This window comes from Vulpes vulpes, chromosome 2 (genome assembly GCF_048418805.1).
Source record: "Vulpes vulpes isolate BD-2025 chromosome 2, VulVul3, whole genome shotgun sequence".
In the NCBI taxonomy this organism is placed as follows: Eukaryota; Metazoa; Chordata; class Mammalia; order Carnivora; family Canidae; genus Vulpes; species Vulpes vulpes.
In genome coordinates, this window is record NC_132781.1 from 12,929,944 (window position 1) to 12,954,042 (window position 24,099).

The window sequence follows — 24,099 nt, forward strand, 5'->3', positions numbered from 1 at the left end:
CAGCATGTGTGACCTCTTTTAGGAGAAGATGGATACTCATCCATCTCCACTGTATCAGGGACCTGAGTCACAAGGATCAATACCACAATCAATGACTCGGGACTGTATTCCCACTGGTACTACTGTGCACACCACTTAGAATCCCCGGGCGAACCACTAACACCCAAGCTCCTCTCCCACACATGGCAGCAGTCAGCCAGGTAGTCAGAGCACCTACTAAGTGCCTGGCAGGCCTGGCATGAGAACAGAGCCCAGCAGGGACCTGTGAGGGGGCCCGGGACTGGGAGCAGTTTGAAATAGGCCACTGCCACCCAGGAGAGACATAGATTGAGAGATGTGGATGAGATAGTAGAACAACACGCTGCAACACGGCTGAGGGAACAGTCTGTGGGCACACGTGCTGTCCCCACAGTCAGCTGACCATAAGCAGATGTGCAGACTCCTGTGGGTGGGGGGAGCTGGATGGGTTCAGAGAGCTGGAGACCCATCCTAGGGGGCCAGTGGCTTCTCCTTCCATTCCTATGGGAAGGCCAGCCAAGCCCAATCTTGCCTATTACCACCACCAAAGTTCAAAGTTGGGCCTAATATATATTAAGAGAAGTGTATATTCTTGGTAAGATTGAACTACTGGGCCATGAGCTGTGACCTTTTCTGGAGGGGGCCAAGGGTCATATTTTGGGGGGGAGCCATATTTTAGGAATGGAAGGAAGAAGAAAAGACCAAGGGGTATCCAGAGAGGTAGAAGAACTAGGGAGCCATAGAATGTTGGATATCAAGGAAGGTGAGTGCTCGTGAACTCAGAGATGGCCGAGGACCGTGGAGGTCAAGGAGAGCTGCGGGTGGGTGTTGGGGGTGGGAGGGGGGATCTGGCCACGGGGAACCAGCCATCCCTAAGAGCATGTGGTAACGATGCAGCAGAAGCTGCATGGCATGGAGTTGAGTGTGAGTGTCAGCAGCCAGGCAGGAACCATGTCTTAGGAACCAGATGGTAAATGGACGGGGGAAGGTGGACGGGCACTCCTAGGGAAGCAAGATGAAGGAAGCACCAGTAAGGCTGGGAGAACTTGAATATGTTTCCAGGCCAAAGGGAAAATGCTCAGAGAGAGGGAAAGAGAAGATACCGGAAAGAGAGGGAGAGACAGGGGATACCACGGGCAAGGGGGGAACGGGATAGGGAAGTAGGAGGAAGGAGGGAACCTGAAACCATCCTCACTGGCTGGCTTGCATTTTCCACAGGTGGGCCCAGAAGGACAGGGCAGGGTCTGCAGGTGGGCGGTGTGCTGCTCTGCTTGGTGGAGACAGCCAGCGACCCACAGCCATACAGTGACTCCCCAGCAGACACAGGGCTCCCCTGCAGGGGCATAGGGCTCTGGGCAGGGCCCATTGGGGGAGGCCAGACCCCTGCCTCAGGCTCCTGGGAGTGACTGAGCAAGCAGTAGGAGCAGGTAAGCAAGGCCAGAGGTGGGGGGCAGTTGGTGCTGATTGTCTGTCAGAATAGGGGAACTGAGGAGCTGGTCCTAAAGAGCATCGAGGTGCCATAAGGAGAGGGGAGAAGGAAAAGGGGAGGGGAGCGACAGAGGGCAGGACATTGCTGCAAGGGCTCCGGAGGGGGTTCACTTCTGAGTTAGGCATCTTGGAGAAGCTGGGGTCCTCACAGTGGCCTGAGACCCTTTGCTGTCTGCCCCCCCCCAACCTCATCTCTCACCTCGCCCTCCACCCCTCACCCCTGTCCGTCCAGACCCCCTGCACTGGCTTCTTTATCACTCCCCAGTTTGTCAGCCTGCCATCCTCAGGGCTTTTGCTCTTCTCATTCCCCTCTACCTGAGATACCCTTCCCCGGCAGTGGGGCCCCCACCTGTGCCTCGGTTCCGGTGTCACCTCCAGGAGGCCATTTTTCCTGGTGACCCTGTTCAAACCTACAGACCCCCAGCCCCCCCCCCACTCCTGACCCCCCCTCCTGCTGTCCTTCCACGGTGCTCCTCACCCTCTGAAAGAGCATGTCATCCTGAGCTCACGGGTGTATTTATCTAGCCCCCTCGGCCCCCCACACAGAATCTTTGTCTTCTCCCCACCACAGAGCCCCCAGCCCGGGGCTGGAGCAGAGCCGGGCGGGCGGAGGGGACCCCGGAGGAACAGGTGCAGCAAGCCACGTTCGTGGAGCGGCTGTGGAGGGAGGGGCCTGGCAGCAGAGCAGAGCTGAAGGCCCGGAATTGAGAGGTCAGGAGCTCCGTGGCAGGGATGAGACGGATGATCCCCAAGGCTGCCATCAGGGCGAGGCCGGTGGCACGAGGGGACAGCCACCTGCCTCACGCCACCGACCCACAGGAGCTGGCGTGCTGGGGGACCCGAGTGTCTGAAGTTGTGGGACATCAACCTGGGTTCCCCCCCACCTACAGCCCAAAGTGCTGGAATATTGACACCCCCGGAGACGTTTCCTGGCCTCTGGTTGTAGAGAAGGATGGAGAATAAAAGAGGATCCGAAAGTTAAATGAGAAAAGAATGGACGAGGCGCAGGCAGCCAGGCAGTAAATTAGCCCTTGCGCAGCTGAGAGGAAGGGGAAGACGGGCGGGGAGCGGCCAGTCGGCACCTGCCGGGGCTCCTCCGGGATCAGCAGCACTGGGCCCCCCCCGGCCCCCCACCCAGCCGGCGCCGGCAGAGCGGAGAGCACTTGATTAGAGGAGAAGAGCGTGAGCCGAAGGTGGCTCGCTTCCTTTCAGAGGCCACGTCCCTCGTCCCTCCGTGTGGGGTCGCGGTCCCATGCCTCTGGCTTTGCAAGAGAAAATGAAGCCGCTGCCTTTCCTGCAAGAAATGTTTAAAGAGCCAAGGCCCGACTTCCCCTTGGCTTCCTCCTCAAACCGTGTGACTCTCCCAGATCTTGTCTAGGAATTCCGCTGGTCACGTTACTCCTCCGGGTCATGATCGGCCCCGGCTCTTAGTTCGCTGGGCCTTGGGTTTTATCAGCGTCGCCCTGTTCTCTGGAGCATCGCCCCCCTCCCCCGGGACACTGTGGCCCGTGGGGCACCTGGGAGCCCATCCTGCTTCCTGACTTCCCTCCAGCCCGTTCTCCAGAGCTAACCAGCCCCCTGTGGGTGGGTTAATCACTGGGTCAGCGCTACAGAGCTGGCGTCGGGGGCTCTGGGTTCCAGATGACCCACCCAGGGTGCAGAGATCGGTCCTTTTTCTCACGGCCCCAGTTCAGGGCAGATGTGGGCTTTGAACCCATGGCTGGTCCACATCTCGCTGCGGTGGCTGCTATCCCGAGGGGGGTGGACAGCAGATGTCACTTGGGGTACCCCGAGAGCACCTCACCCCTTATCTGCCACCAAGCCCCCTCCTGCCACCATCCCTGGTTTGCAGAGCCCTGTGAACACTGAGCATTTCCTCCTGGCGTGCTGTCGCTACACTTGGCCTTATGTTCAGGGATTTGTTTAAATCCTGTAAAAACGGGTCAGATTTCGGGAATCTTACTTCACCTTTTACTGGGGAGTGTATCTTGAGAGCGATGACCAGCACTTGCTCTTTTCCTAGCAGGTACTACGTGCCTGTATCTGTCATCTCGTTGAAACCTCACAGTAGTCCTCTGAGGTGGGTGGCATTATCCCAGGTCTATAGACAAAGGCAGAGGAGCCATGGAGAAGACAGGTGACCTGTCCAAGGCTCACAGATAGCAAGTGGCAGGACAGGGCCCCTAAGCCCCAAAGTATGGGTCTGCTGCCCTCATGTCATCAGCAGCCAGGACCTCCTGCTCAGGCTATCACTTACTGTCCTGCTACCAAACACATCTGGAAGGACCACCAGGCTACAAGAGCTCCCAGTTCTGGAAAATCTTGTATTCCAGCTAATAAAACTCCCACGGGCACAAGCTCTGTTCCTAACCCCTAGGTCATGCCTTCACTGCACATACGTAGTCATTTTGTTCACATGCACAGTGGACGTTTGGAACGGCTCCCTGTTTGGCAGAGGGGGCCTGAGCTGAGGAGGATCCCACGTGGGCGCCGTGCAGTGGATCTTGTCTGCTTCCCCGGAACCAGCCACCTGCACCCACCAGCCTGAGAGTGACCGGTGACCAGGGTGCAGTGACTGAGTCCGAGAACCACTAGAAGGGGGACTAGTGGGCAGATGACGGTGCATCACATGATTCTGTGCAGATCCCATCTCCCTCTCTGTTGGCCTTGTGTGTGCTTAATGTCCACCCCTGAGGGAAGCTTCCTATTTGATTTCCACTAGCTTTTTCTTCATCATTGCGTAGTGAACTCTGGCTGTAGTTCTGTTCCTTTAGGAGCCTGGGGTGACATCCGTTAAATGGGGTAGTCACAGTACCACCTCAAAGCATGGCTTTGAGGATGAGGTGAGTTTTGCCCTGGCTGCCTCCGAGGAAGCACTCCGTACCTGTTTGTCACTTGCTTCGGTTATGTGTTGCTCTGAAACTGCCCCCACACTTAATGGGTTAAAACAACACCCGTGTTAATGCTACGATTCCGTGGGGCAGGACTCGGCAGGGCTTGGCACTGGCTGCCATGGCTCTGCTGCGCTGCAGCATCCAAGATGGCCTTGGGCGGTTGGCTGTTGGCCAAGGCCCCAGGGGTTCTCCTCTGTGTGGTCTGTCTTTCCATGGTGTCTGTCACCACTCAGTGGTTTATGCAGCTTTTTGGCACAGTGGCTGCCTCCCAAGAGGGCAAACACGGAAGCCACAAGTCCCCTTCAGCTTCACCTGGAGTTTAACTGGGTCCCTTCTACCACATTCTGTAGGTCAAAGCAAGTCCCAGAGCCAGCCCAGATTCTAAGGAAGGTGATAGAAATGCTATATAGTGGTGGGAAGAGTGGTCTAGTCACCCCACAGGAGGGCACACAGGATGGGAGGGGCCCCTGAGGCCAGTTTCAGAGGCAGCTGGTTTGGGAACTCTATGTTGGTCAGTGGATGGCGCCTCAACACGGCACCCCAAAAAGGGCAAATCTCAAAGGTGCCGAGGACCCAGACAAGAGGGGACCCTGCCCTGTGTTTTAGACCTGGGATCAGCAGACTCCTTCTGCTAAGGGCTAGAGAGTAAATATTTAAGGGTTGAGCTAATTTAAATTTTAGATTTTAACCAAGGACAAAATCGAGCAACTGTTTTTGCCAAAAGGCTGATAGTCTCTTTTACATTTTTTCATTTTATATTTATTTGCTCACAAGCAGGTCGAACACAAATAGGAGACAGGTTGGATTTGGCCTGCAGGTTGTAGTTTCCTGCTCCCAACTTTAGAGGGTTCTCTCCTGGCCCTCTGCCAGCCTTAGCTCACCTTATAGGGTGAGAGCGACAAAGTCCCCGGGCCTGAGAATTTCCTTCCATGACCTACGTGGGCCTCTTCCTAAGATCCATTCTTGCCTCTGGGCCTATGAGAACAAGATTGGATATGGTTTAAGCCACTCAGTCTGTGGAATTCTGTTCTGGCCACATGAGCTGACTTGTATGGGAAGGTTGAGGTAGTAGGAGAGAACGTTTAACAGTTCACTAGGTTGATCTATAATGTGTATTTAGACATCTGGTATTTGGGCCTGTCTCTGTTCCAATGCCCCCTGCCCCCCCCCCCCCCCCCCCCGCTCCAAATGTTAGAGATGGACTCGTCCTAAACCCATATAGAGTCCTACATTTAGGCTAGGCAAATTATGTTGTAAACCAAGACATATTTTATATATTCACAATCAACATCATCATCTCTCTCACCAAGCAGAACAGGAAGGAGGAGTGAAAAGTCTCAAGGTCAGAGGCAGTCTCTCAGATGTCCTTGGCCAGCTCCCACTGACATGGTGGGCTCCAAGTTGAGTCCTGGCTCTGCTGCGTTCCCACTGTGCATTACTGCACTGGTGCTTGCTTGTGCCTCGGGTTCCCCAGTGGTAAACAGAAGTGGTGCCCTGCACAATGCAGCCCAAGGACTGCACTGAGGGGTAGCTTGGATTCACATTTGACCTCTGCTCCTGTTAGTATCCCAGTGTATCTTGCTGTTGAGGAGGTTCTTGGAAACATCAGGGTGGGAGGAGAGTGTCTAAAGAGGTGTTTGATTTCTTCAGCGTAACAAGGGATGGTAAAAGTCGTGCTAAAGAGGTTGGGTAGCCAAATCAAATTAGGAGGCCACTGCCCCAGCCCCATTTTATTGTCACCGCCCTGATTTCTTCCATGACTGGCCCATGTTACCCAGGAGCTAGAAAGAGATTAGCCCAAGCCGGAGATTGGCGCTTCCTTGGCAGGATCACAGGGACTGGAAATGGGAACACTTGCCCACATGTGACTCAGTGATCATGTCTGCCCCGAGGGTCACGGAAGATCACGTCCCACTGCTCCACAGCACACATCCCAGAGTCAGAGAAATGCCAGGGGCAGGGGCAGCTTTCTGCAGCCTGGAAAGGTGGGCACTTCATTCAGATTTTGATTTGCGGCTCCCTCGGAATGCGCCCAGCCACTTTCAAAGACAGTGTGGCGGTTTCTTACAAAAGTTAAACATAGTCTTTACCATACGATCCAGCAGCCAAGCAAGCTCCTGAGCGTTTGCCCGAATGAATCAAGAACTTATGTCCGTTAAAAAAACCTGCACATGGATGTGTAGAGCAGCTTTATTCATAATTGCCCAAACTTGGAAGCAACCAAGGTGTCCTTCAGCAGGTGAATGGCCAAATAAACCGTAACACAGCCACAAAATGGAATGCTATTCAACATTAAAAAGAAATGAGCTGCCAAACCATGAAAAGACCTGGAGGAGCTCTAAGTGCATATTGCTAAGTGAGAGAAGCCAATCAGAAAAGGCAGCAACGCTCTGTGATTCTGCCCAGAGCACATCCTGGGAAACAGCAGAATGTATGGAGATCATAAAAAAGATTAGTGGTTGCCATGGGTTGGTGGAGAGGGAGGGATAACCAGGAGGGATAACTGGGCAGACCAGGGGATGTTAGGGGCAGTGAAATTCTGTACAATACCACAGTGGTCAATGCGTGTCACGGTACATTTTCAAAAACCCACGGAAGGTACACCACCAAGAGTGAAGCCTGTAACATAAGCTCTGGATGATAAGGAGGCAGCAGTGTAGTTTATCAGTTGTAACAAACCTACCACTGTGGTGAGAGATGTCCCATAGTGGGGGAGATCGTACTCGTAGGGGACAGGGAGTATGGGAACTCCGTACATTCCACTCAGTTTTGCCATGAACCTGAAAGTTCTCTTTTTAAAAATGTATTAAAAATCATATAGAGGCACCTGGGTGGCTCAGTCCGTTAAGCACCCGACTCTTGATCTCAGCTCAGGTCATGATCTCAGGGTCGTGAGATTGAGCCCTACTTACGTGGAGCCTGCTTGAGACTCTCTCTCTTTCTCCCCACCCTCACACTCGCTTACTTGCTCTCTCTCTAAATATATATATCTGTGTGTGTGTGTGTGTGTGTGTGTGTGTGTGTGTGTGTGTGTGTAGCCTCTGGCCTTTCTCTGCTGCATGAAAGTCTGGGATAGAACTGGGAATGGGGTCTGTAATTACCAGGCTCTGGGCTTTGCTTCTCCCTCCCTCTTTCCTTCCTTCCTTCCTTCCTTCCTTCCTTCCTTCCTTCCTTCCTTCCTTCCTTCCTTCCTTTTTTCCCTTTTTGTCTGTAAAGCCAGTATTAATCATTACAAACCACTTCTGTACCAATTATTTGCCTTCTGACCTTTTGGGGGAGCAGGACTGAGGTGGTCCTGCTGTTGGCTTTCTGTTCTCATAAAGTGAACAACCAGGAGGGTAGAAGAGGTGGGTACTATGAGTAGATTGTAAAGCACTTTTATTGCCATTAGAGAAATCATTTCCTGTTCTCCAATCCTAGATAGAGCCACAATTTTTGTCTGAATAGAAAATATTATACTTTGGACTCCAGACTCTCCATTTTCATCTTGTAGCAATTTTCTTTACACTTATATCATGACTTTTGTCCAACGATTTCAAATATTGCAGATATTTCTCATGTGGTGTACAAAGATCCCTGCTGTAAGTTTTACGTTTTAGTTTTATTTATCCATTTTCCTGTCTCCCTAGTTAGAGTCACAGTCCCTGGGCCTAGCAGAGTGCCCAGACCAAAGAAATGTACAATTAGCCATAAACAGTGGGGGGGGGGGGGGGGAGGGAAGGAGGGAAGTGGGGAGGGGATGTGAATGAAAAAGGAGAAGCCTGAAGTTTTGCTGCTCTGGTAAAAATTAATTTAATTGCCTGAGAGGGGGATTTTAACGTCTATTTTATTCATTTATGTACCCCCTGCCTAGCAGTGTCCAGCACATAGGAAGCTAATATTTGCTGAAAGAATGAATGGAAAGTTCAGTGGTGATGAGAATTGCTAAGTGTCAGCAATCGTTGCAGGGTATTTAATACATATTGTGCATATAATCTCTCATAGCAGGACGTTTCCTTTGTCCTCCTGTGAGCCAGGTATACTTTACTGCCTTGATTCATTTCCACCTGCCAGCCAGGCCTGGGAGCCAGTCCTTACTTCCGATGTTAGGCAGCATGGAGTCATATCATATATCCAACTCATCCGCAATAAGCACATTTTATTTTGCAAAATACCATTTTATCCCCTGCCACGTTCCGACCAGGAGGATGCTGGAATTCCAATATCACAGCTAGGGAAACGGAAACTCAGGGAGGCTAAGCAGTTTGCTCAAGGTCACACAGCTCCCATGTGGCAGTGAGTGCTGGTCTCCAGAAGTCAGGTTCAGAACATTCACATCACAATGTGCTTGCCACATGGTGGCCACTGGTGTCGTGGGCTTGGATGTACCACCCAAAAGGTGTTTGGGAAACCTCTTGGCAGAGAGATGGGGGTGCCTCACCCTTACCCACCACAAAGCTTTCCTGCTTCTCAAACTCTGGTCTAAGCCCGGGGCTGCAGGAAGGGGATGCAGTCAGGAGACCTTGACACTTAACCAGCCCAGTGACCTTCGAGCAAGCCACTTAGCTACTCTGAACCTTAGCTGCCTTTCCAGAATCCTGAAGACACTTTTATAAAGCATCTATCTGTAAGGCTCTCTCCAGCCTTGGCCGTCCAGCAATCCTATAGGCCCTTTTGATGTCACACTTCAGGGATAAGTGGTGCCCAGAGTTTGGGCTTGGGTTAGATCCATTCCTGCTGGTTTTGCCATGCTAGCTGCCAGCCGGGGTTCCAGTGCTGGGTGCGCAGGAGGGTGGCCCAGCCCTGCTGGGGAAGAGTCCGGGGTGAAGTGGGGCAGACAAGCAAAGCAGCCTCGGCCTGATGCGGCAAAGTCCCAGGAGCTGTGTGGCCAGGGTCTGTCGGGCCTGGAGGGAGGGAGCGGACTAGATGGTTCTCGAGCTCACAGCCCAGCTGTCAGGACAGAACACCTAGAGGACACTCCACCTTATCTTTTTTTTTTTTCCCCCAAATGGTACTGTTTTGACACGTGCGTGTTTTCCACCAGGCACATAAAGAAGGCCTCATATGTCCCACATTCTATCCTGGGGAACTTAGGATATTTTTCAAAATGGCCATCATTTTTTTCATTGAAGTAAAATAGTTTTATTTTTGATCAAAGGAAAAGATATTTTTGTTTCCCTGAGACAGTAAAAGGAGTCGAGCATGTTTTATGCATAAAGGCCAGTGTGAATGTGTAACAGAAGCCTGGGAAGAGCCTTCTGCAGTCAGGCCGTCTGTTACGGTGGGTTCTGGGGGGTTGGCGAGTAAACCTAACGTGAGAATGAAGAGTGGAGTCCAGTTAAGGTACAGCCAGGAATGGGAGAGTGAGTCTCCTTGCACACACGTTGCCTTCCCGTGGGTCCTTTATGACAAAGCGTCCAGAGCCAGAGTTTGTGAGTGAAGTGGTCATCTTGGCAGCTTCGATCCTGTTCAGCTGGGGCCAGTTCCCCCTGCCCCATAGCTGTCCGGAGAACCAGAGTTCAAATCCCAGTGCCGCTACTTACTTGCTGTGTGACCTTAAGCAAGCTACTTACCCTCTCTGTGTCTCATTTCCTCATCTTTGAAATGGGATGCCCCTACCGCATAAAAGTCTCATGAGGGCCAAGTGAGCTAACAGAGCTAAGGAGCCTGGCACATAGTGTTGTGATGGTGACGTTGCTTATAGTCATTGTTACTATTGCCAGTAGCATCTAGAAACTGTACACCATTACCCCCCCAAAAAAAGCTTCTGAAGCCCTATCCCCTTTGGGAGGCCTTTGACTATGGAGCCCTGGCAGAGGGTGGGAAGGTGGGTGGCTTCAGAGCAATTTTCCAGCCACTGTGGCCGCTGGCCTGGTAGGAGATGAGAAGCTGCCCCCTTCCCCTTTTATCCCTGGTGCTGTGAGCAGGCTGGGAGAAAGCTCATTCATATCTTACTTTTACAAGACAGATAGCCATTTGAAACATCCTGACATCTCCCCCTAAGCAGTTGGCTCATGTGAGCATAATAATAATGATCATAATGACAAATAGCAGTAAGGCTGAATGACAGTGGCTCTGCTGGGGGTCTGTCTTTGAAGCTAAAGTTCAGCCTCCCATGTGCTGCAGGGAGAGCTGCCAACGGAGGCATCCTTGCCAAGTCAGCCTCCCCTTTGTGAGGCTCTCTGCTGTGGGAAACCAAATTGCCATGCAGTCCCCCTGGTCTTGGCTGCAAGCCCCCGTTGGCCCACAAGTCCCAGAGACACCTGCTCCTGTCCCCAGTGGGGACAAAAGCAAGAGAGCCTCACCATCCATTTTGTGACCTCTGAGCCTGGCTCTCACCCCAAAGTTGGCTCCCTAGGCCAAAAAGAGCCCAGGAACCAGTGTGCATTGTAGGAGCCCATGAGGGGGTATAGACCAGCACCATCCAGTAGAAACAAAATGCAGGCCAAACTGCATTTAGCAGCCACATTTTGCATATGTGTGGGAGGTTTTTTCCCTAAATGTTTATTATTTATTTATTTGTTTATTTATTTAATCTCTACACTGTACGTGGGGCTCAAACTCAAAACCTCAGGATCAGGAGTCACCTGCTGTACTGACTGAGTCAGTCAGGTGTCCCCTAACAACCACACTTTTAAGAGTTGAAAAAGAAACCAGTGAAATTAAGCTTAATATATTTTATTTAACCCAATATATCCAAAATATGAATGAGATATTTTGCGGTTTGGGTACTAAGTCTTCAGAATCTGATGTGTATGTCCCACCTCTAGCACACCTCAGCTTGTACTGGCTGCTTTTCCCATGCTCAGTAGCCACATGTGGCTAGTGGCTGCTACTGTACTGCACAGCGCAGGTGTAGACAGCTCACAAGGCACAGCGTAACCAACATCCTAAGTCAGTCATGTGTATCTAAATATTTATCTTCGAATGGGGCTCTCTAACACAGTTTCCCTTTTATAGTGAGATTTGTGGATATTGGTGGTATTTCTTGACAGCAGCTTATCATTGAGGGGAAAGCATGCTTCCCTCTAAAACTGAATTTGCAGTGGTGAGGTTGCAGCCATATACCTTGTAACTTAGATCTTCTGATGTTCCTGTTCTATCTAGCGCACAAGCCAGGGGAGATACATTGTGAGCTTCTCCAAGACGAAAGGCTCCAGCTAAATTCCAAATCCCATCCTGTTATTACAATTGAAAGCACTGCAGTGTTCAGCGTGACTTTGTCATCTCAGCCCAATAGCTGAGCTGGCCGGCTCTACGGATTGCCAAATGCTACCACCAAGAAAAAGGAGCCATTGGCACTTGGCATTCTGCTTTGGAAGCCTTGGAGGAAGGAGAGGGTGTTATCAGCAGGAGGCATGAGAGTTTAATGCTGTGCTGTGCAAATAGAAAATAGAAATCAAGTTGGACCAAAATTGATAAAAGAATCAGGAAAAAAAAAAAAGTCTTCAGGTGGCCATGGCTTTTAGGATTTGTGAATCGTTCTTATCAGAGACAGGGTTTCTCTACCCTTGACCTTGGACAGCTTTCCAAACTCAGGTGGCATTTTCTACCACCCAGGTAGAGGAGTATGACTGTAAAGAGTACTCGGGGAAATACAGCGTGACCACACTCCTCCTTCCCCCTCCGTGCCCCAGCCTGATAATTCCCACAGCAGCACTGTGCCCAGCTCCGCCTGCATTAAAAACAGAGTAACAAAAACACTGATAAATGAAAATAGATTGCCAGGACGGGTTTTAATATAGGTACAGGAACAAATTTTGTTCAAGTGCTTTTGAAATACAGCTACAACTGAAATGATTATTTTAAACCTCTTTAATCCTCAAAGCCCTTTGATTAATATTTTATTAATCTCAGTGTGAGTGAGTGTACATGTTTGAAAGCTATAAACTGTATTTTTAAAACAAAAATGTCAGTATCCTGAGCACTACTTATGAACTGATTGGCTCTGGACCAGTCTCTTAAACTTCTTGCTCTGTCAGCTAGCTTTCTCACCTATAAAATGGGAAGAATGCTTATTTCTGCCCCACGGGATTCTACTGAATGTGCTTAGAGCACATTCTGATATATAGTGGATGCTTAACAAGTGTACTTCTTTACTCTCCCAAAGAGAATTTCTGTTGTTCTACTTGGTCCAGACAGGCTTTGATCCAGTCATTTCCTGTCTTGGAACCAGAATGGCAAGCCTCATCGCACGTCATCAGGTAACCGCAGAGAGGCTCATTTTGGTAGGGTTTTTTTGTTCTGTGGATATGTGCATTTTCCAAGTTTTCAAAAAAGAACAAATGTAGTTTTAAAAAGAAATGAAGGCCTCCTTGCAGCTTCTTTTGCTTGTCATTCTCTTGTCAAGAAAATGAGCTGTGGGATGCCTAAGTGGCTCAGTCGGTTAAGTATGTGCCTTCAGCTCAGGTCATGATCTCTGGGTCCTCGGATTGAGCCCCTGCATCGGGCTCCCTGCTCAGCAGAGAGTCTGCTCTCTTTCTCTTCCTCTCTCCCTCTGCCCCTCCTCCCAAATAAATAAATAAATAAATAAATAAATAAAATCTTTTAAAAAGAAAGAAAATGAGCTATAAAGCTGCCCAGATCTAAACAGGTACCCCCTTATTGTCACCCACATTGAGGCAAGCCACAGGAGCTTGGATTTCTCATCCTGCAAGGAAAAATCTTAGTAATACATTAAAGAAATGGAGAGAGACAAGCAGAAAGTTTGTCTATGTCCCAGGACATTTCATTAGACATCGTGGGCCATTAAAAAAATAACCTAGACCATTTCAAAGTCACATGTGTGTGCAAAATGGTAGAATGGTCATGCTGAGCACCTGTTCAGATGTCTTGGCCTTGAATCCTGGGGCATGATCCATGGGTCCGGGGATTGTGTGTTTTAGACCACAACCCCGGGGTTTTAATAACCCATGTCATGCTTAGAAATTCAAATCAGGATCAATCACTTCCACAAAGGCAGGTCATAGAATTATTCTAGTACTTCCGAGAGCCGCAAAGGTAGAGGAAGCAGTCGGTGTCGGGTCTCCATGGGCCGTCATCCAGCTTCACCAGTTCCCTGCATTTTGCCAATTCATTTCATCTGTTCCAATCCCTTCCTAGTTTGCTGAAGTATTTAAGACAAATCTAAGATGTCATGTCAGTTCAGCCATAAATACTTCATCTCTCATGCATTTCACTCATAAATACGCTCACCTCTAACTGAAAAGGGATGCTTTTAAACTCGTCACCATACCATTTTACCACCTCACAAAATTAATGATAATCTCTTAATATTATCTAATATCAAGACCACACTGTAGTGTTCCTGATTTCTTTTTTTTACAGTTGGCTGAGTTTGAGTCAAAATTCAGACAAGGTTCAAATGTGACATTTGATTATTTTACGTCTCTTTCAGAATGTCTTGAAACTTCAGCAGATGCATTATCACCACCATCATCTTTGTTACTTTTAGCAAAATCCTATTACGTAGTTTGATTATCTTATTTATCAGACCTTCAGTCTGAATGACCTCTGGCTTTTTCCGAAAATTAAATCCATCTCACTGTCCCAATATTTTTTTTCTAGGGAGGATAATTAAATCTAGCTTCAGAAAGCGCTGTGGCATCTCCAGGTGGATTCAGAGGAGCAGTTCTCAAGCAGGTTTTAGGCAGCGAGTCACGAGGAGGTAGTTCCCAGTGGGTGTGATTTGCAGGACCCTCTCCTGCTGTGCAGAAAGGCATACACGCTTGACTTACCTGTTCTAACACAGTCTTTTTGATTTACCGCTCAATGTAACTGCCGTATGTGTTTTCACACAGATAATCGCTTATCAGCCTTATGGAAAATCCGTGGACTGGTGGGCCTATGGCGTCCTATTATATGAAATGCTAGCCGGACAGGTAATGTGTCACTTTGTTTTCATACTTGTTTATTGCCGGATAATGTGAATGCTTCGGCTCTGTTCGGGCTAGGGTAGTGGGACCCGGCAGCTGATGCTGGTCCTACTTCCCTGACCCAGGTGAAAGAGGGAGTAATTCCCACCCCCACCCCCCCAAAAAAAGGATATTATTATATTCAATAGGCACAGCAGTTATCTCTGGTCATAAAAACCCCAAACTGAGAGCTGCAACCAGGAGCATCGACAATGTAGCTTTTGTATTATACACAAGAGCCCCCACATGTTGAGGCCGACAGTGGCCTCTGGAGGTTTTCAGTGTCTCAAAACTGGGGCTGGGTTATGGCTCTCTGCAAGCTTGTCTGCACAGATTACCCCAGCTACCCCAGATTACCCGTGTGTATAAGCGGTATGATTATCAAAGGAAGAAGACAGTGAAACTTGAAGAGGTGTTTTAATAGCTTCTCCCCATCTCTCCTCATCTCGCCCTTGGCAGTTCACTGCAGTTTTCACAAAAGTCCAACGAGGCTGAACCTCCAGTTATAAAAAGACAAATTTCTCTTAGGAATGCAGCATGCATCAGATAATTGGAGGAATTATGCCTAAACTGCCCCCCTTTTTTAAATACATGGCCTTTGTATCTGTAGCACTGGGGCAAATCACACTAGCTGCTTTAACAAGCAACCCCAAAACCTCAGTGCAGTTTAACACACAACACATGGGTTTATTTTACATTCATGGCACAGCCCTGGGTAGGGGCAAGGGGGGACAGGGAGTACTGATCCACATGGTCATTAAGGGGCAAGTTTCTTGCATCTGTTGTCCCTACAATCTTTTAGGGCCCCAGATTCCTTTAGTGAACCCTCTTTATTCAACTGGCCAATGAAGAGAGAGCAGAAGGGAAGTTTCACAGGATATCTTAGGGCCAGGCCTAGATATGGCATAGATCACTCCTTCCTGCAGCCCACTGGCCACGTGGCCCCAGGGAGATGCAAAGGGCCGGGGAGCTGTGTGTGTGGGGGGGTGGGAATGGAAGTACAGTGTACCTGTGAGCTCCGGAAGGGGAAACAGGTTGGGTGAGCACCAGACGTCTGTCTCTTTACCTAACCACCACTCTGTTGTGGGCAGCTTTTTATCATTCCCAGCAATCGAGTACTGGTGTCAAGGAGTTGGATCCTCCATAGCCAAAAGCTTTAGCTAGAGAAAGTGGAAAGAAATGCCCGTGTTGAGCTGCCAAACTACCCCTGAGAAGATCTTTGAATCTTTGTTCTTGGGGGTGGGGGCAGAGGGAGAAAGTCAACCTTTGTGACATGTAACATCCATTGACTCCTTCATTTATCATTCAATATATATTTGTTGAAGGCTTACTATGTCCACAGTGATCACTGTCAACAAAATAGACAGAAACCCTTACCTTCATGAGGCCTATAAGCTAGAGAGAGAGAAACCACAGGTGAGTTAAATATAGAAAATATATAATAGCGATAAGCTAAGAGAAAAATAATAAAGCAGGAAAGAAAATGTAGTGCTGGAGGAGGGTTGAATTTGTAGCAAGGATGGCCAGAGAGGGCTTCATGTAGAGCTAAACGGAAGACCAGAAAAAAGTGAGAGAATGCCATGTGCATATGTGGAGTAAAAGCATTCCGGGCAATGGAAAGAGCAAGTGCAAAGGCCCTGGGGTGGCAGTATATGGCCATGTTTAAGAAAGGGATGGGAAGCCACCAATCTGGCCAGAGCAGAGTAGGTTAGAGAGGGAGTGAGAGGCCTGAGGTCAGAGAGGTTGGGGGGAGCCCCACATCTTGTGAGCATGGAAGTCATCACAGACCATTGGGTTTCCCTCTGGGATGGTAGACCATTGGTGAGCTCTCCTTATGTCTCTTTCATTGTCTTACATCTTTTAGATACTAAAGTAGTCTCTTTAGGTATTAAAAGATACGGGGCACTAGCCTACGTCCGGTCATTAATTGAGAAGTGATGTCAAACTCGATTCATAGTAAAATGGTTTGTGATTATTAATTTAGGTTTTTAACCCCAATAAATTATTCATCTCAGGCCAAATACCCCTGTTTGTAAGCACAGAAAAGCAGGTTATCCAGAACAGTCATCAGTGAGACGAGAGTGTTGCCTGCCACTTGAGTCAATTTCCCCTCTTTAGAATTTTGACAATAAAATTTGACTGAATTATCGGCCCCCTGGGAGCCATGCTATTCATGAAGGCACAGAAAACTGAGTTTCCCCTTCTCGATCCCACTTGCACGTCCTGACTCTGGAGTCCAGAAACAAATCCTCTTTTCACTGAGTCACATTTGCATATGTCAACAGAAGAAACTGGGTGGAAATAGAATCTGTTTCCAAGCGAGCTTTCCAAGAGATGGAATGAGCTGACTCTTCATTGGGCAGTAGGATACTAGGGCTTCAGAACCCAGGCCCCCCACACACCACACACCACACCCCTACCCGCAGCCTCATCTGTCTCGGAGCTCGAGGAGGTTCATTCCCTCCAGGAGAGTTCAGGATAGCAGCCCTCCTGCAGAGAAGTCCCCTGCATTTTAAAAATCCTGCCTCAGTTGCCTGTGGTCCCTGAGGCCCTGACCTGCAGGTGCCCTCCCCACACCCATTGCTTCTGTAAACATTCAGGCACGGTTTTCATTTCCCATCCTGCTTCTCAGACTCATCCTGCCTGATACAATCGCTTCCAGTCTTCATTATCTGTTGAAGATGGTGACACTCTTTGAATGTGACGTCTTAAAGATGGCCCACACTCGGGCACAGTGGCAGGCTCAGCCGTCGCTCCTCCAAGTCCTCAGCTGTGCCTGTCTCCAACACGGTGTTTTCATTTCGGGACCCACTTCTTCCCCGTGACTCAATGCAAATTTCAATGTATTTCTGGGCTGTGAGTCAGCCAAGAAAGGGTAATGAAGGCTCTGAGCCTGTCCCCCAGAGCCCCCCAAAGCTGCAGCAGCCTCCAGACCCAGCCAAGGGAGTAGATGCTGTTATTGAAAGTAAGATTAATTATAAAGCTGTTGATGGGGTTATGGTCTAGATTTGTCCTCTTTAATCGCACAGTGCTGAAGATGAGCAGAAGAGGTCGTTTATTGCCATTTTCTTCTCGTTTGGTGTATTTATTGTCAGCAGGCAAGGGGGCAGTTATGTAGAAACAGCCCGAGTCTTTCTTCAGTTCCTGGACTGCTTGACAAATATGATTACTTTGGGGCGTAAACAGTATTTACCCAGCACTGTAATGAGCATATTGCGGCTTCAAGCATTCATGGGTATTCATCATGAAGGGACCAGCCCTCTCCTCTTTATGTCTCCTTCTGCCACGGTTATTTATGCTTTGTCTTCATTCCTGATGAATCAGTAATAGGTACTTGATCCCAGCACTTTATCCTGAGTTGTCCTTGGGTGCCCTCCCACCCCAACGCTGGTCACCAGTGATCCGCAGACAAATGTGGCGGGGCCCCACAACCATGAACTATCAAGGGATTTAGGTTAGGAGTCACTTTGGAGGGGCACCTGGGTGGCTCAGTGGTTGAGCATCTGCCTTCGGCTCAGGTCGTGATCCCGGGGTTCTGGGATCAAGTTCCACATAGGCCTCCCCGCGAGGAACCTGCCTGTGTCTCTCCCTCTCTCTCTCTGTGTCTCTCATGAATAAATAAAATCTGTAAATAAATAAATAAATCTTAGTTTAAAGAAAAAAAATCATTTTGGAAAGAAGTGATGTGGTGGTTCACATCACCCCTTACATGTCTTAAAATTCACAAATTGCCTATTGCTACGGAGAGCACCCCTGGTTCGGAACATTCTTACACCATACTAAGACTGTATTTAATGCATAGCTTAGCTTGAGACACTATGTCCAGATTTGTAGAAATTTAAAAATAATCCTGGGACTGTGGGAAAGAGGGGAGAGAAGCAATCCAAAATGGTCCTGTACTCACTCCTCAGCAGCACATTACCTCCTATTGTCCCCAGGCTCAGTAGCTGACATGGCTGGGAAGGAAAGTGAATATAATTATAACTTCACCCTTGACCTCCCTGCAACACTAAGGCCCAATCAGCAATTACCCATAAGAATGCTCCGGGGGTGACCTGGGGAGACTTAACAAGAGGCATAAAAATGTTCACATCCTCCGGCTGCGTAAGCCCACACCTGGGAAATTTTTCCTAGGAAGTAATTCAGAGAAGAAACAGATGACATGCACACAAGTGTTTATAGTAGCATTAGTTATCAGAATGCGGCCCTGGAAGCAATTGTGAATGTACCCACGGACAAATAAGCCCGTCTCTGATGGATGGTGTATCAGCTCCATGCATTAATCTTGACCTGGGAGTCCCGGTAGCACAGAGAAAGTGTTGCCAACAGCCAGTGAGAAACAAGAGACTCCAAACTATGCATCAGTATTTGAAAATAATACGACAAGCCTATGAGTTCACAGAAAAATAAGAGCAGTTTCTGTATTGAGGTTGGGGATGCTACTTTCCTGGGCTTGCCCTCCCCCAAGAATACATGATTTTAATGCAATATGGGGCTCCGGGGAGCATTTCTCATTCTGAGTATGATGCTCATTCTTGCTGTTCACCAGGTGTTTTGGGTCTTCCTGCCTTCTGGCACATGATGGGACTGTACCTCCCAGCTCACCTGTAATCATGTGGAGCATGCGTGACTACTTCTGAGCAATGAGGTCTGAGTGGTAGTGCTCCAGGGTAGAGCGCTTGAGCATTGGAGAGGGACACCCCAGAGCACCTGTTCCCATTCCACCCCAGCGAGACCAGGATGACAGCTGTGCCATCAGCGTGGGTCCCTGGGTGACCTCTGCTGTCTCACAGTGGACGTGTGGCAAAAGCAAGAGATAAGCAGTCAAAATCAGGGCTGGGAAGTCAGGCCAGGTCTCTAATCCAGAGACAGTCACACTACATGATGACTTGAAACATCTCTGGCCGTAGTGACTGCCCATCTTTCTTTCCAGAACCCCACTACTGTTTGCAGGATACCAAAATGATCTCCCCACACGCACCCTTCCCCCGATATCCCAGTCAAGCCCTCATTAGGTGCTGGGTGGACCAGCAGCTGAGCACTTTCCAGCAGCAGCGCCAGGGGACCATCCCTCACCATCCACCTGCCGGAGCAAGTGTAAGGGATTGGCAGTGCTCAGAATGGCTAAGAGCCCAAGCTCTGCAGTCAGATGTCTGGACGCAGATCTTGGTTCTTCCCAGCTCTGTAACCCTGGCCAAAGTGCTTAATAATAGAACCTCAGTGAGCTCAACTGTAAAATGAGATTACTAGTATGTACGTCCTGTGGTGGTTTTGAGGATTAGGGGAGTGATGCCTGCACCAGCTCTCCATGCAGTGCCCGGCACACAGAAACAGCCTGAAAAGCCTGTGTTACTGCTACCACCGCTGTCCTTACTGCTGTTCACTCCCAAATCCTGGCCATTCTTCAGGCTGTGTAGACTCACAGTGGGTGATAACAGAAAGTCAGGGGTAGAGGCACATGTCCTCCTTGGGACGTGTGGCTAGGAGAAGCCCCAGTCCTTGGGGCCACACAGGGGTGGAACACCGGCTGAAAGCTCAAGGCTCTGCCCCCAAGGACATGTAGTCACAAGGCTTTTGTTCTAGCTCAGGAATCTCATCACACTAGGTGAGCCTAAGGGGCCTCAGAGAATCCTTGCATCCCCAACCTGTATGATTCACGTTGGATTAAATAGTTCCATACTGCAGGCTTCTTAGAACCTTTATAATGTAAATGTTACTGCAGATGTCCTGAAAGGGAGGGTAAAGAATGCAAACTTTGACCCAGGAGTATCCTGTAGGATTAATATACTCTGGTTCTTTTTTTTTTTTTTCTTTTTAAGATTTTATTTATTTATTCATGAGAGACACAGAGAGGCAGAGACACAGGCAGAGGGAGAGGCAGGCTCCCTGCCCGGAGCCTGATGTGGGACTCAATCCAAGGATCCCTACCTGAGCTGAAGGCAGACACTCAACCACTGAGCCACCCAGGCTCCCCGATATCTTCTGGTTCTAAGGAATACTCTCTGGGGTGTGTCAGGAGCGAGCTGTCCTGCACTTGGCAGGCACACAGAGGGGACTTTCAGGTAAACAGATCAGTAGTAGGCACAGCTCACCTGAGCCGAGGTGGTTCCCATGCCAGAAGACAACAGGTGTGATAAGCCAGTTCCCCCCAAAATTCCTTCTCCCACATCAGCTGGGGCAGGGAGAGGGGAGGCATCTGCACTGACCTAATTGTCTTGGTTCTTGTAAAGGTTCTTGCTGCCTCACTTGACAAAAGATTCCTGGGGACAATTTGTCTGAGTTTCTCTTTGGAGAAAATTTCTCTTAAACTTTTGGCTTAGATTATCTGTGACTCAGGGGGATCCCTGGGCGGCTCAGTGGTTTGACACCTGCCTTTGGCCCAGGGCGCGATCCTGGAGTCCCGGGATTGAGTCCCGTGTTGGGCTTCCGGCATGGAGCCTGCTTTTACCTCCTGTGTTTCTGCCTCTCTCTCTCTGTCTATCATAAATAACTAAATCTTTAAAAAAAAAAAAAAAAAAAAGATTATCTGTGACTCAGCCCCTGTAGGATTCCTGCTGCTAGTACTTGAGCATCACCAGAGAGGCCAGTTGACTCTCCTGGCACCTCTCACTGCAAGGCCCAAGCTCCAAGAGCCCTTTGTATCTGGTATGATGCTGTGCTGTTATGTAGCTTCACCTGACCAGTGGCCTGAAGGGGCCACGTTGAGAGGTGTTGATTGGTCATCCAGGAGCAGCCCCTGTGCCTTGCCCACACCCTGAGCGCTATGAAGTTGTAGAGTATGAACACATAGGAAATTCAGAATGAATGGAGCCCCCTGGAGATGTGTGTTTCATAGCTCTGAGCAGAAACCATGCCATGTTTGCTTTAGTTATAAAGATCTCCTTGGCCAAAACTCAGCCACATATGTAGATCACTTATTAGGGGAAATGGGATGTTTTGTGGGTGTCATACCATAGGGGTCCAGAAGAAGTAGATTGCATGATGTCAGAGAAGAAGTGGGGTGGACAGCTAGACCGTCACTCACATCCTTGGGCCACCCTGCCCTCTCTATAGGTGGAAGTAGCACAACCCTCCGCTGACCTGGGTGACCACCCACACTCGCTAGTATGGTGTCTGTGCCCAGCCCACTGGCCTGTGTGCATCCCAGGCAGCATGTTACTTCTGCCCAGGGAAGCTCATCGTTGTGGGCTGTTCCCTGCTCTGCTCAGAGTCATTCACAGGCAGGGTAATATTTTTTTTTTTTTAGATTTATGTTAGAAAAAAACTATGAACAGAAGGGGCAGAAGGAGAGGGAGAAAGAACTGTAAGCAGACTCTGTTGAGCATAGAGTCGGATGTGGAGCTCAGTCTCACAATACCACCTAAGCCGAAACCAAGAGTTGGATGCTTAACCAACTATGCTACCCAGGTGCCCCACAGATGGGCTAATTTTAGTTCTCCTCACCCACCTGCATGCCTTCAACCAAATTAAACATTCTTTATGCCAGGTACTTAAAGCTGAAAAAGAGGCCAATTTATTTCTGTTTCTAGACCAAAAAATAGTAGTTATAAAAATAAAACCCAACAACAACAGTGGCACCCATCCCAACCCCCCATTCACCAATACCTGATCCCAAAGTAGGGTTCTGTATAGACTTAGCGTCTTTCCCTTGAGTGGATGTGGCTCCCGTGTGCTGACCCCACACTCCTATTTGGGGCTGGGGGTGGGGAAGGACTGAGATTGAGGGTCAGATGAACAGATGGGATGATTTGAGTGGTGCTTCAGGGGGAGCACTCTGCTGGGTCCGTTGCTCTCTGTTACTCAGAGGGAAATGTTTGATAAGAAGTGATAGTCTGCGGGCTGCTGCACAGCTGTCTTCGCTCCATGATACAGTTTACATTTAAGCTGGGCTCTGCATTATCGGTGCCCTAACCATTGTCAGTCAGAGTGACAGAGACCCCTCTTTTCCGTGAGAGGGAAAATGCAATGAGATTAAACATACGGGGATTTTCTATTTGAGAGCTGACTCCTGGTCTACCTTTCTTATGCTAAACCCAAGGTTAGCTAAGCCAAAAAGGAACATTAAGAAATTTCCCATAAGCCCACTTATCCTGTGCCCCGCTATCCCTCCAGAGTGACAGGTAATTTGGCCAGACCTCTCGGGATTAAAGACATGATGGAGAGAAAGCTTGAAGGACGTCCCTGAGCTCAACCCACTCCTCCTGAGGATCCTAACAGCCCCTTCTAAGACAGTTCATCCGCTTTAATAAAATACCAATACCACCAGGCATCCTTCATCTGGCACCTGCTGGGTACAGGACAGACTATCCTGTTTTGTAGACTCACCAGGAAACCCCATTTTACAAATTGGAAAACCATGTCTTAAAGAGATCGGTTGCTTGCCTGTGGACACCCAGCTAGAAGATGGTGAAGCTAGATTCTGATCCAGATCCACCTAACTTGAAAGCCATGGCCGCCCACAATGCCCAGAATGCTACTATGCCCCCCCGCCCCGTGGGAGTGTAAACCCAATAGAAGAGGAGAAGGGAGTGTCTAGTGGCAGCTAAGCCCCCATCACTGTCATCGCACAGGTGTGGGCTCTCTACAGAGCAGCTCCCTCTTGCTCTTGGGTCAGAAGGGCCCTTGGGGTGAATTTCTAGAGCTGGGGAAGTCCTTTTAGGCCATGTCCTGATGACCTGGATGCCCCATTCTCAGAATTCAAAGGCACTAGTGTTCTCCACCTGCCCCCATCACTGCACACAGAACCATCTGTAACCTAACTTGATTATAATTAAAATTTTTAACACATAATTACAAGATTAACGGATTAATTATAATTTATTTGCAAATCACTAAAAGCATTACTCAAAAACATTTTGCCTAAAGATTGTTTTGGGTTTCCCAGGGCAGGATAATTAAAGAGACAAGGGGAAAAAGTGAAAAACACACAACCACCGACCTAATGAAAAATAATCAAATAAACCAGCAACTTCACTGAGCTAACTCTGCAGCCCATGGTGCACCCAGAAGCCCCGTGTGTGTTCTTGGTGCTGAATTGGGTCATCAGGCACCACACTAATGAATCACCCTGCCTGTTTTCCTGTGTGTCTCTTTCCTGGAATAGCCTCCCTTTGATGGTGAAGATGAAGACGAGCTGTTTCAGTCCATAATGGAGCATAACGTTTCTTATCCCAAATCCTTGTCCAAGGAGGCCGTTTCCATCTGCAAAGGAGTAAGTAGACCCAGATTTCTTTTATAATCGAGGCCAAGAGGGTCAACAGAGGAAGACTCTTCCCCACACTTCTGAGAAAGGTGGTGGAGAGCCCTCAAAGGCACACCTCTGCTTTCAGCCATCAAGGGCTACAGCTTGGTGACATGCAGGACATTGTGGGAAGCATGGTGGCCTGGAGAATGCGTTCTGATCCCCACACTTCCTGGAACTCTGGCCCAGGCAGCTAATCTCACGGTGTTTTAGTGTCTCCTCCACCCCTTGAAATTGTGCTATGAGCTGTCAGAAATAATCTCAGGCCCTTGGAAAACGTTCGTTCTCTTCCCTTGCCTGACTTGGCATGCCTTGGGTCATTCTTCATTCAAGTGTCCTTTTTTAAGATGGAGTGTGCACGCAGAAATGGGCACAAATCATCAGTGTGTAGATCAGTGAATTCTCACAGAACAGATAACACCCACGTAACTTCACCCAGGTCATGAAAGAGAATGTTTCCGACACCCTAGGGGCCCCCTCCCTTCCTGTCCTGCAGCGACTCCCCACCCCTGGAGATAAACAGCAGCCCCGCTCAAACCTGCATGGATTTGCCTTGTTTGTTTTG

The 24,099-nt window shown here is 49.0% G+C and overlaps 1 protein-coding gene across 1 annotated transcript in view; it reads left to right on the forward strand.

Moving 5' to 3' along the window:
* The window catches only part of PRKCA (protein kinase C alpha), a 390,531-nt gene that overhangs the window by 351,370 nt on the left and 15,062 nt on the right, over window positions 1-24,099 (forward strand). Inside the window, exons 14-15 of the mRNA XM_025999622.2 lie at window positions 14,180-14,260; window positions 23,397-23,504. Of these exons, the coding sequence (XP_025855407.1) occupies window positions 14,180-14,260; window positions 23,397-23,504 (189 nt within the window). The remainder of the gene's footprint in view (window positions 1-14,179; window positions 14,261-23,396; window positions 23,505-24,099) is intronic.